General features: G+C 38.7%; 1 protein-coding gene across 1 annotated transcript; it reads right to left on the reverse strand.

Moving 5' to 3' along the window:
* Positions 1-244: 244 nt before the first annotated feature.
* igsf5a (immunoglobulin superfamily, member 5a) lies at positions 245-16311 on the reverse strand (the record flags this gene model as incomplete). Its single annotated transcript, XM_082549902.1, is given in 11 exon segments — positions 245-594; positions 2028-2068; positions 2300-2394; positions 2501-2525; positions 2665-2784; positions 5502-5786; positions 7985-8293; positions 10154-10244; positions 12618-12638; positions 12640-12743; positions 16290-16311. Coding segments are annotated over 11 exon segments (1209 nt in total). The 3' UTR covers positions 245-498.
* Positions 16312-16326: the final 15 nt, after the last annotated feature.

Raw genomic sequence — 16326 nt, forward strand, 5'->3', positions numbered from 1 at the left:
GACTTGCTCCACCTCATGAGCTACAACCACCGCAAACTGCCCGTGCACAGCAGCTGGCTAATAACTTATACATGTGAAACTGCCATGTCATTCTCAAAGTAACCATTTAAAACAGGTTTTAATAATGTTTTTTAAAATAGACAACTCTTCAGAGAACAATTGCTTTACAAGTAAGGAGATGCAAATTAGGGGATTTAGAAGTTTAATCACTTTCATCACTTTTGAATATTTAAATTCACATAATGTTACAATAAAAATGTACACAATTCGTATATATATCGCAGGGTTATATGATTTCTTCTCTACAATAAATTATGGAGGATTTAAAATCTGCATGGCCACCTGAGGCTACAGCCTTCACACTACATCAGTCTTTGGTTTGAGCAGATCCAGTCATTCACATCACCTTTTATCCAGACAAAGCCGAGCACCGTTTAGATGCTGTGCAGGTTTGTTCCCAGGCTCGCAAGCATTCAGAGACGTGTCCTCTGTTTGTCCTCACACAATCGTGGCGTGTCTGTGTTTTATGAAGCCTGGATCCTCAAAATTGTAGAAGGCACCACCTGCTTGTGCACTGTTTGCCACAGTAGATACCTAAAAATCAAAAACAGCAAAATTTAACATTATAAATAATAATAAATCCAAAATTTTCTTTCAACATTTTCATCAACCTATATTCCTGTGTGTTACTTTAAAATCTATACAACACATTAATCATATTCCTCCTCTGAACACGTAATCAGCTTGGAAATACTGCAATGTAACTGTGGTCTTGAATAACATCTTTGTTTATTGGGTGCGTCATTCAAAACTTAAATTAGTTGCATGGTAAAACAGTGACTCATCCATTTGTGCCCTGCCTGCTAAAGTACATGGAAAAATTAACATGTTCATAATTATGGAGAATATATTTTCACGTGGTTGAATGCAGAAGTGAAGCCACATGAATACATTATCATGTTTGCTCATTTACCAGAGCAAAATGATCTGAATTAATCAAAACTGTCTCAGCATTTCCAAAGGCACACAGCATGACTAAGCAAAATTTGGACTGTAATGTACGCCACCTGTGTCAAGTGTTCTGCCCAGTGTTACTCACTGTGGTTTATGTAAAGAATATGGTTCCAAAGATCAGATGGATTCAATACTAGAAAAACTGGTGTTCTATTGTGTGATCCATGAGATGACATTACAGCATGAAACAAAGATTGAACTGTGAAAAAAACGATGCTTCTCTACAGGTTGGCTTTGCCACAGGAAGTAGAGCAGGTCAGCTGATGGTTTGATTCCTGGCTGCTTCAGTTTGAATAGCAAAATGTCAAAGTATCCTCGAGCAAGACACAGATTCTGACAGAAATCTGCAGCTATCCTTTGAAGCACAGCTCCTCTAAAACAGCAATAAGGATCATTATTAGGTTATTTACATTATTATGTAAATAACAAAATAACTTCAAGCAAAAATCGGGAAACGTAAAGTTCGAAGTCTTTATATTAAGGGCCATCGGTCAAACAATACTGTTTGGTCTGGGTCTAAACAGAGCGCGTTGTGTGTGACGTCTTCTTTTGCGCATGCGGCCGCTTTGAGCGTTCACACTAGAGCGCGTTTGCTGTCGCATTTTATTTGTAGTGTGAACGAGCAGACAAAAAAATCGGATTTGATCAAAAAATCGGAATTGAGCATCAAGACCTGCAGTGTGAACGTAGCCAAATAGTAGTTTGCTAATATGCTACAGCTTTACTGGGCTGCTAGCACGGAAGACATAGACGAGAACTGTAACACATCTTTGCTCTTCGCTTCCACCAAAGTCACCAGTACAGTGCAGCTGTAAGAAAAGGAGTTGTAAGAAAGTCACAAACCCAACAAAACTGCTTTCTATTGTCCAATAACAGTCCTGTGATTGATTGGTGAGCTGTCTGCCTGACGGCCTATTAACCCATCCCAATGTCAGCTTGGACAGGCTGATATGCTAGCATGTTTACTGCTGCATAAAACCCAGACCAGGATCTAAATTACTGGAGCTATTTACCTGGAATAAGCCATTGTCAGTGATTTCACTGGTAGGAACACCTGCGAAGAGAGAAGCAAAACAGGAAAAGAAGGATGGATCAGCAACTATGCAAAAAAATGTAAAGATTCAAAGTGTATCAGATGGTTTTGGATAATTGGATTACCTCTAAGATTGTTCAGAGATTTCCACCAAAGAGCAAAGTACAAGAACAAGTACCCTTTTATCTGTTAGATACTGGTACAGTACACGAGTAACTTCTTAAAGGCTTGTGTGTTTGTGTTCAGTCTTACTTGTCTGACCCTCCGGCACATATGCTGTGTTCACTTGTCCCTCTTTGTTTCTGGGTCCATGCACACCACTTAACTGGCTCTGTGTCCTCACTCTCCTACAGCACACAAATATGAACATCAGTCAGTTTTACTGTATGCTGAAAAAGGTTTATTAGCTAATAAATAAATTAAATGGCAGAATAATTTAAAATCGGCTTTTACCTCATTTCATCCTGATAGTTTGTTTCTAAAAACAGATTCACAAATACTTGTAGTTAACAAATGAAACAGTGACTTCTGTATTTGTGCTCATCATCTGTTAGTATAACATTTGTGATTGTGGGGACACAGAATCTACGTAGTTAAAGACATAATGAGACCCTTACGTTTTTCTTTCCTGCGTTTGTAGCAGAACCAAATTCCAATGATGAGCAAAACCAGCAGAGCAAGACTTCCAAAGGACACAACCACAGCTATCAACACAGTCCAATTAGGCGGCTTGGGAGCTTTTGCAGAAGAAAGATCAGAAGTAAGAGAAAGTGATTCAAAGATTTAAAGCTGTTGTTATCACACTAAACTGTTCAATAAAAGCACCTAAAACGGAGGGAAAGGAATAAATTTCTGCTTATTTAAAACTCAGTGTCCAAACTAATCCCTATGTATCTCATACTGTGCCTAGGTTCAATTCAATTCAATTCAGTTGTATTTATACAGCACCAAATCACAACAACAGTCGCCTCAAGGTGCTTTGTATGTAAGGTAGACCCTACAATAACACATACAGAGAAAACCCCAACAATCATATGACCCCCCATGAGCAAGCACACACCTATACACAGACACACACACACACATACACACACACTTCTTTTATGCTTTACACATTAAACTGCTTCATCTGATTGGTTATCGCTCACAAAACAAAAATATTTGAACAGAGACTGACATCCTGGCCACAGCACGACTGTGGTTCTCTTGACAAATGAGAACTGATGACAACCTTTGTGGTCTTTTCCTCTTCTCTGGGAGAGGCAAAAGCGTGGCGTGTTAAATTACATATTTAATTCTGCAGAACAGAATGTGAATGTCTAAAGCTTGCGTTAACTGGATACTTTTTCTGAGGCATCTAACAAAAAACCTAAAAGGTGTGGGAACTAGATGAGTATAATACCAACTCAAGAATTAGTCCTGTGGCACTGCATAATGACAGTGGACACGACCATATTAGGTATATCTCTTCTTACTGACATCATACAGAGACAAGATTCAAAAAACCTAAGATTGGGCATTCAGAACAGTCCGTAGCTGTTATTCTACTCTATTTATTTGAAGCAGGACGCTTTACTTCCTGGTAGAAATGTCACTTCTCCCTCTTTGCATATTACAGCATAGAATCCATGTGATATCTGTGTCCTCTTGGCTGGCTCCAAACATTCAGGGCTATTGGTGTTAGGGTAATTACTCTACGTTATAAGTTGAATATTTCTTTTATTTGGTTTTTGTCTATTTATTTTATTTTATTTTTTATCAGATCTGATAAATTATATATTTATGTCTATCTGTGGATTTTCACTTATTCATAAGATCTGAGCATACAGTAGAAGGATTCTGTTATACTGGCTAAGGCAAACAGTAATATATCATCATTCATGCTGTCGTGCTTTGTCAGGGTCATTCATTAAAGGAAGACCCTGCCGATTACTTCTAACACTGAAATCATTGTTAGGACCTTCATGTCCGAAGAAGTTTATGCACTTTTAGAGAATCTATCAGGCATAAATAAGCAAAGTGGAAAAAAAATCTCTCGCATTAATTGGAGAGAGTATATGTCTTATAATCCCATGTGAGATTTGCCTTCACACGGAAAAAAACGTGAAAATATAATTATCTCCTTATATGATTATAATATATCGGTGTAGGGTGTAATATGTTACAAAGTAATACATGCCTGTAATCACTTTATATTTTTCAGTAACATAGTAATGTGACATGTTACTAACATTCATTAGTTATCTGCATGCCGGGTGGATAGAAAGGAAAAAGAATCCAACAATAACATTTTTCTTCCTGCGCACTCTTGCAGCAGTCAGTGGATTTCAGGAGAAGGAAAATGGTTAGAGCTTTGACGCAAGCTTTTTGCTTGCTTAACAGGACACGAGCATCGTGGTAAACCAAACTGCATCCGGGAGAGAAACACATGTATTATCCTGCTAACAGAACTTTGGCGCTTTGAACTTTTGTCTCATCTGCACATAAAGCTCGCTAACACTAAGCTAGCTGCCTGTTCGTATTTCTAAAGCAGGATGACTGTGGCGATCACTTTGAAGTCTCTTAGGCTGGTTTTCATCTTTGTTTTATTGTTTTGTGTTCATACGTAAGAACTGAAAGAAAGATTTTTTTCATTAGGTTACACATGTGTATTGGTGTGCAGACAACAAGACAGTATAATTCAAGTAATTTTATTAAGTAATGACAAAGTAATGTAACAAGTAGTGTAACAAATTACTTTCTCCAGCAAGTAATAAAGTAACATACTGCATTACTTTTGAAGAAAACAGTAAGTAATGTAATACATTACTTTTTGTGAGTACCCTAATACATGGACAGTTTCCAGCTATACCACTGCCTCACATTGTGTCCATGACTGTCCAGACTTGACCTATGATAAAATTCTATTACATCATATTTACATTACCTGGTTAGACCTTTATTTTAGATTTGGTTTTAATTAGAAAAGTTTCAGTCATGCAAGTATGTTGTACAGTGTGTTTTGGAAGGTGACAGTTTATTGCTCTCTTGCTTTTAATCTCCTGAACCAAAATCGTCTGAAGTTCACCACGAGGGCACGTACATCTAACTCTTTTCTAAAAGTGTGATTTAAAACAGCTTTTAGATTTAAAAAGGGCAACATTTTGTTTTAGGTTTAGCAAAAAATAGTGCAGCATACCAAAGGTTTAATGAAAAATACTAACATCTTTGTTTTACACAGGGATTGCTTTGCACATAAAATGACAGTTTTCTGCTTGTCTGCAGTCTGTGGTCAGACTGGCAGCATTGCAAAGGTAGTTGGAATTAAAGTGTAAAGTAGTGGCAGTAACACAAATAGAGGAAATGACTCAAAAACAGATCCTCTTGTTTCTGAAGGTAGCAGAAGTCATGGCTTGTAACTTCTTTGTTAAACATTTTCAACTTTATACACAAAAAGTAAGTAAGAGTTTCTTACCAACTACTAAGAAGAGAGACGTTGATTGCGGAGATGTCAGTGCTGGGATGCTCACCAAACATTTGACTGTCGTGTCTCTGACTGCCTGGAAGGTTAGTACACTGGTGGAGTTAAAGAAATCCCCATTATCTGTGAAGTTGTCCAGGGTGCTGTTCATAGCGTTACCATTTAGAGTCCATGTGACTGTAGGTTTGGGGTACCAACCAGCTGCTACACACTGGAACGTTACCTGCTGGTCATACATCACCTTCATGCTCGGTCCTGCGATGCTGATCGTACCGTTCTCTGAGAAAGACAGAGGAGAGTTTAGGTCCAGAAGAAAACCCATTTCTGACCTTATAATCAAAGAGTGGCGACAATGCGCTGTCCACAATAAATTCTTAGCTTCATGATTGGACCTGAAGAATAAACTGAAAAATATAGATGAAAGTTGTTCCCTATATTTAACATTGCCCTTAAAAAACACGAAAAGACCAAAAATCTGCAGTAAAGTCATGTAAGCAGAGATCGACTTCCTCATAACTTCCTCCAGCTGAGATTTAGAGATTCATGTTTAGTATAGAAGCCAATGTAGTAAATTAGTCAAACAACCAATAAACCACTGCCAAATGTTGATCGAGCTTAATTAAATTTTCACTCACTATATCTCTGAGAGTGAGCTATGTTATTTCCTCAAATTATCATTAAGCTGAGTGAAATAAATACTTCATCCTGCTCTAATAAATATACACCACAGAAACAAACCTGTGGCTATAAACAACTGCTGACAAATACACCTTGTACGCATGTGTGGATAATATTTTATAATAACTTCTTATATCTTAATAAGAAATTATTGTTTTCTAACAGCAGGCTTCATTTAACCAGATGTCTGGTCGCTATCTCATAAAAGACCCTCTCCTGGCACTCCTTTGTGTTATGTCGGGGCTTTGATTCTCTGTGTGCTTTATTAAATGCTGAAATGCAGTATTTGCCTGTTGACTTCTTTATTTTTTAAATATGTTACATAAAGGGACTGGGTGGAGGAAACTGTTGCAATGTTAGCGATCAGCAGTAGTCGATCCATGCACTACTCTAGTTCTCCCCTAAATGAGCCTTTGCTCCCTGTAAAACGTGTTCGGACCATTTGCACTTTTACAATTTTACCACGAAACCTGAAATATTAGCTTCTGTGTCAAAGTGACCCAGCTCTCATCTACAGTCTTTGACTACACCCCAAGTAATAGTTTTTAGAATCAGCTCAGAAGCACGACCGGGGGTACGGTCATCGTTTTCTTCAGCATAAGGTTATGCACTGATTTTATCCCCAGAGTTAAACTACCAATGCAAAGTTGGGCAGAACAAAATTTCCAGGGACTCTTTTTAATATGGACACTGGAAATTACCAGGTAACACATGGCCAGATCACCACGTGGGAGAAATAGGCAGGTGTAAAGATCAGCACGTCTTTGACAAGGGCTCGATCATTACAGGGGTGCTCCCATTCAGGAACTTGTATTGTTTCACTGTGAAACTCTCTTTAACCAGAATGTTCACTGCGAGTGTCCCTCGTTAATGTCCCCTTGCAGAAAAGCAATAAGATTCTAATCAACTTCACGAGACAGCTCTCCATCAGTGCTTCACAATCAATGTCCATTAATAGGCAGACCAGGACTCAGATTAACAACATATTTTACTCCGTACTGCTGTCTGTGTAAAAGCTTGGCTTCAGGCTGATTATCTGGAAAACTGCTAGATTCAACATCTGAGCTGAACACATGTCAGGGCTGAGCTCACATACAACTGAACTGCTGACACTTTTACAACCTTTCTAAATCTTTCTAAGCCTGCAACAAATTTATTGTACAGGGTTTTGTTTTTTGTTTTGGGGGAACACCTAAGGAATTATTTCAGTCACTGTTGCCACGGTTTCATTAGGTTTACACTTTGTTAAACTGGAAAATATAAAAGACTCGCTCGTTTTTTATAAATCCTGAAGTTCCACAACAATAACCCAGATAATTTATTCATAATTGTCAGCCAGGGTCTAAATAAACTGTTTAACTGGTTCATTTATGAGATCACTGCAACTCTGTGCATGCGTGATGCTAATTTTATCCAACTAGATTTATCAAATTAAAATAAAATAAAACAGGCTGGCCTGTTACCATCTAACATTCTGTCAGCGTCACAGAAATGGTCATTTCAACTTTCATTTTAGCTTTAAAGCTTTTTGTTTCTCTTTCTCATCAGATCTACTTTATGGTTAGACGCTGCTGCCAGAGGCCGTTGAGAAGCCTGAAAATCAGTGCTCACTGCTGTCCTCCAGAGTACACTCCAGTCATTACAACAATGGTGCGAAAATACAAGGAAAAGAAGGTAAAGACCTTGAAGGTAACATCCTCCTCTAGGTTTGACTGACTGCACATTGAGGTTAGAGGTCAACCGATACATGAATTAGGCTTTTAGATTTCAAAACGTCTGATACATGTTTACGAACCCACCTTGTACAGAAAGCTGTGCTGTTTTTTCTCCATATGACCCTTGAACCGCACAGGTGACGGGCCCGATCAGTGAGCGGCTGACATTATGGATGGTAAACTCCACACAACTGCTGTTATCACTGGAGCAGAATCTAGCTGAATACTGCTCTACTTGGAGTATTGTAGTGTTTCTACGGACCGTGAGGACCAGAAACTGTCCAACTGTCCAGGTCATGAATTCCCACAATCCGGTCACTCTGGCGATGAACTGGGCATCGGAGCCTTTAAACACTGCTGCAGTCATCGGCTCCAGCTGAAACTGGTCTGACACTGGTAGGTTTAAAAGAGAATAGATGTGAGGATTTGCAACCTTGTGTGGAACATAGAGGTGTTTCTGCACATTTTGTTTGACTAAATGAGCTCCTGTCACTGATGATCATATAAAACATATTTCTTTACTGTGATAATACCTTAATTCTGTGATTTAGAAAATACTTTTGGCCTTACTATATGAAAAAATTTTATTTAATATCATGATCTCAAAGTGTATGTAACATTTACTTAAAAGGGCCACATTCATTCTTAGGTAAGGTTTGAATTTGCTTTAAATACACATTCTTCTTCATGTAATATAATAATAAAATATTGGAGATATTCTTTTGAGATTCTGCTGTGTGTTGACATGATTGCATTACAACATCTCCAAAGATTGCAACCAGTTATATCTCCAATCATATCAAATCCTAAAAATGTTCCACTGAATTTTGATTCAGTGGATTTTAACTTATTCTAACGTTTGATGTGAAACTGCCTGAAGCTCCTGCATATGCAGGGTTTTAAACTCTACGCTGGCACATAATAGCTGTTTGGATAAATGCATAAATATGCATAAGTATACAAAGTAACTCTGGTATTAACTGACGTTTTAACTACAGTAGACTATTATGAAAGGTGTATAAAGGTGTGGTGTTGGCAAATCACAACATTTTAAACACAAATGCTAAAAAAATACAAGTGAAATATGGAAGTGACATCAATCAGTGAAGAACTTTTCCTTGTCACAGGACAATGGCAATGCATGCTGCAGGCTATACAGGTACATACTGCTTTTTTTTCAATATGGTGCTTGAGAGCTGTTTGCTCAAGGTAAGTAAATATCACAAAGGCCATTGGTTTTGTTGTGTTGGCTTTTGACAAGGCTGAAAGTTAAACACAGCACAAAACAGGACTGATCCTTCAATTGATAAGCATCAAAGCTGACATTGTAAAATATTTTCTCGCTGTTGTTCAAACCTAGAAGGAAGATTTTCCTTGTTAGTCACATTATTAAACAAATGTCTGAGCACGGCTGTTGACATGTTACTGAAATTATAGATTTGATCAGTTTTTCCCCCAAGACTGCATCATAGGTAAAGACTGATCCTTTGTAATAGCGAGAGGTTCAAACATGCTGTGGAAATATAAGTTTCAGAAACATTTGCTACATAGTCACCATAGTTACACAGTACCACAAGCTGGAATCAGACATCAGAGGTTTGTTTTATCTGACAACAAATAAAGCACATCCAGGGATATGTTTGTACTTGTCAGGTCACTCGATTCATTCTTGTGAAGAGCGGCAAAGCTGGATCACGTATTTCCCTGCAGATCTCACAGCCCCAGACTGACTCCATGATCTTATGACTACACTGATCAATAAAGCTGATTGTTATTGTTCATTTATTGGCTGTCTTGGAAAAGAATCCTGAAACCGCAATGTGAGTCTAACAATTTGTGGCTCTGAGGTCCACTATGAGCTTAGCATGTAAAAGGATATAAAATTATATGAGGTTTACTCTCTCTACAGTGTGCTTTTAACCAAAGTTCCTAATTCAGCGCAGCGTTCAGTGTCTTTCTCAGTGTGTGGAGTGAAACCATGTGCCTGGTGCGGTTTCTATATGAGAAATGTGGACATGCCTCAAAATCTATCAGCTCTAACTGTGATATCTGAGGTGGAAGCTCTGATCATGTTGTTCTCCTGTGTATTTTCTCTTGAGATTACACTGTCCGTAATTATTTTGTTCTTCACATCAAAGAAAGCTGCTCCATATTTTGAGGTTTCCCCCTCTTGTTGTTATTGGGCAGGTCTGCTACTGACATGCAACAAAAATAAAACTTGGAAGTCATTGACAAAATGAAATGAATACTCACCTCCCATCGTGCAGGGTAATAAACAGATGAAGAAGAGAGAGGCCCAGGAGACAGTCATGGTAGTGCTTATCTCAAAGATGGGGACAGGCGGCTGTAATGAGCAGCAACAAGAACTCAGCAACTCAAAAATGAAAAATGTTCCTGAATGTTTCTAAAATGACTGTTGGACATGCTTAAGCACAAAGTTAAACTTCAAGTAAATAACTCAAAACTACAAATATAACAAAGGACAGCACTCAGGCATCGTCGTCACTGTCTGGGATTATGTTAAACAGTCTTGTTATAAGGTCCACTGCCCTCTCTCCTGGACATACCTCCACAGGTGCTTTCACACTCTTCATCCCCTTCACAGCTGGCCTCACTTCCTCCTTACTCTGCTTCCTCATTCACTAACTGTCCTTCATCCAGCCTCCTCTCTCTTTCATTTTATCATTCATTAGCTCAGTTCCAGCACAATTCTTTGACCTATTAGTACATTTCCACCTCTATCTTTGTTCGCTTTCCTCTATCCAGAGGAAACACTGAATGCCTTCTTGCTAGTTTCCCTCAGCAGTAAAGCTTTAATTTCCCTGTAACCCTTCACTGCCACCCAGAGCTTGTCTCAACTCCTCCCTGAACTCTGAGCAACAGTCTTCTCTTCTTAACTTCCACCCTTTAATAGATCCTTTAATACTGCCTTCACTTGCTTCTTTGTCTTGATGTCCAAACGTATCATAGATGTAGAACACCATGTGATATTGCCCAGCTACATTCTGGCCTGCCACCACACCTCGCCTCCTCCTATCTCTTTAAGTTTGCACTCACTGCATGTGATGTAGTCGTCCTGTGTACACCTTGTTTCCCTCTCATACATCACCCATCCCTCTTCTCAAAGTGTTCCCCACAGTCATTTCCATTCTTTTTCCAAAATCCACCATCTGTCCATCTGCATTTATCTCCTTAACACAGTACCTACCTAACACCTCTGTTCCCCTCCACTACATGTCTATTAAGGTTTGCTTAAATCAAACTTCAATAGACAAAAGATTTTTTGTTTTTATCACTTCATCCAGCTTATTGTACAATTCCTCTCTCTCTAACTGACAATTCAATCTGACCTGTGGGGCATACAAACTGACAACATTCAACAATTCCCAATCCACACAATTTGTAATTAGAAACTTGTGATCCTAAAAATAGTCCCATGATATAATGAGCAAAAGAACTTAAATCTTGTTAAAACATAAGTAAACTGACACAAAAAACTATCTGAAACAGAGAATTTTAAAGCAATGAAAAGTAGAAAACTGAAATTTGAAACATTTAGTTGATTTAAACGTTTGTTGATCCATTGAAGTTTTGTAACTCTTTATTCTCAACAAAATATTTTTAAAAAGCAAAGCAGTCAGACTAAATAGTTCTAATATAATATAATATAATATAATATAATATAATATAATATAATATAATATAATATAATATAATATCAGCGTGGGGAAGGTTACGTTTAAAATGTATTCCACTACAGATTACAGTATACAGAATGGCACTAAATGTAGTTTGTAACATATTCCGTTAAGTTACTCAGTGTGAGTAACGTATTCTGAATACGTTGGATTACTTGATATATTGTCATGATTTTTACAACTATGTAATGTACTATTACTGTGTGATTTATTAATATTACCAAGCTAACATTGTTAGCTGGTGTTAGCTGAGGTGCTGTTAGACTTGATGGATAACATTAACAACCTGCTAGCTGCAAACAATCATGTGCTCCTCTGAAAGCAGTACCAACTAGATGTTTAAATCTTAATATAAATGAGCAACAGTAGGGTGGACATTAGGTAAGGCTGTAGGTTTTGCAGAGATCTCGTATAGAAAACAATTTCTGTATCAGTATTGTGTTTTCTTTCTGTCTGCTTTCAACATGACCCAGGCAGCAACCACAACTAAAACCTGGTGGAGTCCTTCGATGCTGAGAGCAGCTTGCAATGCAAACTGAATTTGCATTGCACGGTCAGATTTCGCCCATCCCTTTCTTTTTTGTATGTGAAGTGGTGACGGAATTTCCAAGTAAGAAATGGATTCCTGCCCGTGCGCTGCTGGCTGCGTTGCGCTGGCTTCGGGTCGCCAACATCAAGCGCTTATATTAGAGCCTCTTATTGCGTGTTTTGTTTGGGTTTCATGCATTCCGTTAGTTCCCAACACTGAATATAATATAATATAATATAATATAATATAATATAATATAATATAATAGTTCTATTAGCGCTATATCGCTAATTATTATTACTAATTATCACTTATTTGCTCACGGCAGAGCCAGGCTGTTCTGTAATACGTTTTACACTTGCTGTGAAGTTTTCCACTCTTTGCTGTTTTGATATATAAATGTAAAAAATCATCTCAGTTTTGAATCTTTTCATTAATATTTAAAAAAAAATCCCCAGAAATAGAAACATCTTCAATTAGATCAACTTACTGTGTGATACTTCCAGTCGTGGGTCGTGGCGGGTGCCGTGGATCAACGCTTCATTTCCTGAAACGGCAGGTGAGCAGCGCTGTGGCTGACTCCACCTGCGACTCTCACAGGGAGCAAAGTTCAAACCTGGTCACTGAAACATGCCCTTATCAGCTTACCTGTCAGTGAGTAATAATGTCCCAAACATCCACTCGGGGTGGATGTGAAGTAAGGCAAGTTTATTTGTATAGCACAATTCAACAACAAGGTGATTCAAAGTGCTTTACAGAGACATTAGAAACAAGAACAAATAAAAAGCATGATTTAAAATTGAGTAAAACAAGCAAATAAACTAACTAACTAATTAACAAACAAACAAACAAACAACAGTATATAAAATCAAAACAGATAAAATCAGAACAGTAGATAAAATCAGTAGTTAAATGTAAGTTTTGAAATTTAAGCTTAAAGTGTGGATTTGGTGCTTTATTCAAATGCAGCTGAGAACAGGTGAGTCTTCAACCTGGATTTAAATAAACTGAGTGTTTCAGCTGATCTGAGGCTTTCTGGGAGTTTGTTCCAGATATAAGGAGCATAAAAGCTGAATGCAGCTTCTCCGTGTCTGGTTCTGACTCTGGGAACTGATAAAAGACCGGATCCAGATGACCTGAGGGATCTGGATGGTTCATACTGGGTCAGGAGGTCACTGATGTATTTTGGTCCTAAACCATTCAGAGCTTTATAGGCCAGCATCAGAACTTTAAAGTCTATCCTCTGACGGACAGGCAGCCAGTGTAAGGACCTCAGAGCTGGACTGATGTGGTCCACTTTTTTGGTCTTAGTGAGGACTCGAGCAGCAGAGTTCTGAATGAGCTGTAGTTGTCTGACTGATTTTTTAGGTAGACCTGTAAAGATGCTGTTACAGTAATCAAGCCTACTAAAGATGAATGCATGGACTAGTTTTTCCAGGTCCTGTTGAGACATCAGATCTTTTATCCTTGATATATTCTTGAGGTGATAGTAAGCTGACTTTGTTATTGTCTTAATGTGTTTTTCTAAGTTTAGGTCTGCATCCATCACTACACCCAAATTTCTCGCCTGGTTTGTGGTTTTTAGATGTATAGATTGAAGTTCTCTGGTGACCTGTAATCGTTTTTCTTTGGCGCCAAAGACTATTACCTCAGTTTTGTTTTTGTTTAGCTGGAGAAAATTGTGGCACAACCAGTCATTGATTTCCTCAATGCATTTACCAAGAGCCTGTACAGGGCCTCGGGCTCCTGGTGACATTGTGATATATATTTGTGTGTCATCTGCATAGCTGTGATAGTTTATTTTGTTGTTGTTTATAATCTGTGCCAGTGGGAGCATGTAGATGTTAAACAGAAGGGGTCCCAAGATGGAACCTTGGGGAACTCCACATGTGATACTTGTCTGCTCAGATGTGAAGTTACCTATTGATACAAAGTATTTCCTGTTTTCTAAGTATGTTTTGAACCAGTTTAGTACAGTTCCTGAAAGACCTGTCCAGTTCTCCAGTCGTTTGAGTAATATGTTGTGGTCAACTGTATCAAATGCTGCACTGAGATCCAGTAAAACTAGGACTGACATTTTTCCACTGTCTGTATTCAGACATATGTCATTAAACACTTTGGTCAGAGCGGTTTCAGTGCTGTGGTTCTGTCTAAAACCTGACTGGAAGGCATCGTAGCAATTATTCTGTTTTAAGAAGTAACTGAGCTGTTGAGAAACTGCTTTTTCAATGATCTTACTTAAAAACGGGAGATTTGAGATCGGCCTGTAGTTGTTCATTTGTCAAGATTGTCCTTTTTCAGTATAGGTTTGATTACAGCAGTTTTTAGTGATTCTGGAAACACACCTGATAATAAAGAAAAGTTGACGATCTGTAACAGGTCTGACTCTAAAGTCTTTGAGACCTTTTTGAAAAAACTTGTTGGCAGGACATCTAAACAGCAGGAGGAGGAGTTCAGTTGACCTAAGATGTCCTCCAGGTCTTTGCTGTTAATAGGTTGAAACTGTTTCATGGTGTTTAAACAGTTTTTTGGTGGACACAGTACATATCCTGGATCTGCTGTTGATGTACCAATTGCTTGTCTAATTTTTTGGATTTTGTCTGTGAAGAATTTGGCAAAGTCATTGCAGGCCATGGTTGAATGAAGTTCAGCTGCCACTGACACAGGAGGGTTTGTTAGCCTGTCAACTGTAGAAAATAAGACCCGAGCATTATGGCTGTTTTTAGTGATGATGTCAGAGAAGTAGGACCTCCTTGCACTCCTCAGTTGTAAATTATAATTGTGAAGTTTCTCTTTATAGATGTCATAATGAACCTGGAGGTTTGTTTTTCTCCATCTGCGCTCAGCTTTCCTACACTCTCTTTTTTCATTTTTCACCAGTGTGGAGTTTCTCCATGGAGACTTTTTCCTTCCAGAGATAACCTTCACCTTAATGGGAGCAATAGTGTCCATTACATTTAACATGTTAGCATTGAAGCTATTGACGAGCTCATTGACTGAACCTTTGGACAGGTCAGGTGTTAATGGGAAGACCTGGTTAAAAATTGCACTACTGTGTTCAGTTATACACCGTTTTGTGATCACTGTTGTTGATATATTTGTGTGGGCTGAGATTTTACTTTCAAAGAAAACACAGTAATGATCAGACAGGCCCACATCAGACACAGTAACCTTTGAAATGCTCAGGCCTTTGGAGATCAGTAGGTCAAGAGTGTGTCCTCTATTATGTGTGGCCTCTGTTACATGCTGAGTCAGCCCAAAGTTGCCCAGAGTGTTACTCAGGTCTTTAGTCCCTTTGTCCTGAGGGTTGTCCACATGAATGTTAAAATCCCCAACAATAATTACACAGTCAAAATCAACACAGATCACAGACAGCAGTTCACTGAGGTCATTAAAAAAGTCTGTGCAGTATTTGGGAGGCCTGTAAACATTAAGAAACACAACTTTGGATGGGGCCTTCAGCTGTAAAGCCACATATTCAAAAGACTGAAAACTTCCAGGAGATAGCTGCTTACATTGAAATGATTCATTAAATAAGACAGCAACCCCTCCTCCTCTCCTGCTCGCCCTGACCTCACTGATAAAACTGTAGTTAGGAGGGGTCGTCTCGATGAGAACAGCTCCACTGTTACTTTGGTCCAACCAAGTTTCAGTTAAAAACATAAAATCAAGGCTGTGCTCAGTGATTAAATCATTAATTAAAAATGTTTTCCCAGCTAGAGATCTAATGTTTAATAAAGCCAACTTAAGTGTTTTAGAGGTATTACTTGTCCCCTCGTGTTTGGGAGCAGTCTGTGGCACACAAGGTATGTTTACTATGTTTAAAGATCTTTTAGAGTGCAGCTCTCTGTGTTTTGACCAGGCCACATGTCTCCTGTCACCTAAAAGTACAGAAATTTTAAAACCTTCTAGTAAACAGGGTCCCAGCTTCTCCTGGGAAAAGTCATCACTGCCATAATCCTCACAGCCCGGACCCTTCACACATCACGCATCAGACTGCGGAGACAGGGCATGAAGAGGAACTAAGGGGGGCGAGGCTGGGCAATGTGACTTCGATTGCTCTGTTGAGGGTGGGGCTCGATGGCGAACCTTTGGCCGCTCTGGTGGGGGGTTTATGGGGGACAAAAAGGGATAAAAAGTAGATAAGAGTTAACTGATTCACAAACAGAGTCATAAACAGCCATGTTAGTCAGTGTTTA

The sequence above is a fragment of the Aulonocara stuartgranti genome, assembly GCF_965226115.1.
Source record: "Aulonocara stuartgranti genome assembly, chromosome: 10".
In the NCBI taxonomy this organism is placed as follows: Eukaryota; Metazoa; Chordata; class Actinopteri; order Cichliformes; family Cichlidae; genus Aulonocara; species Aulonocara stuartgranti.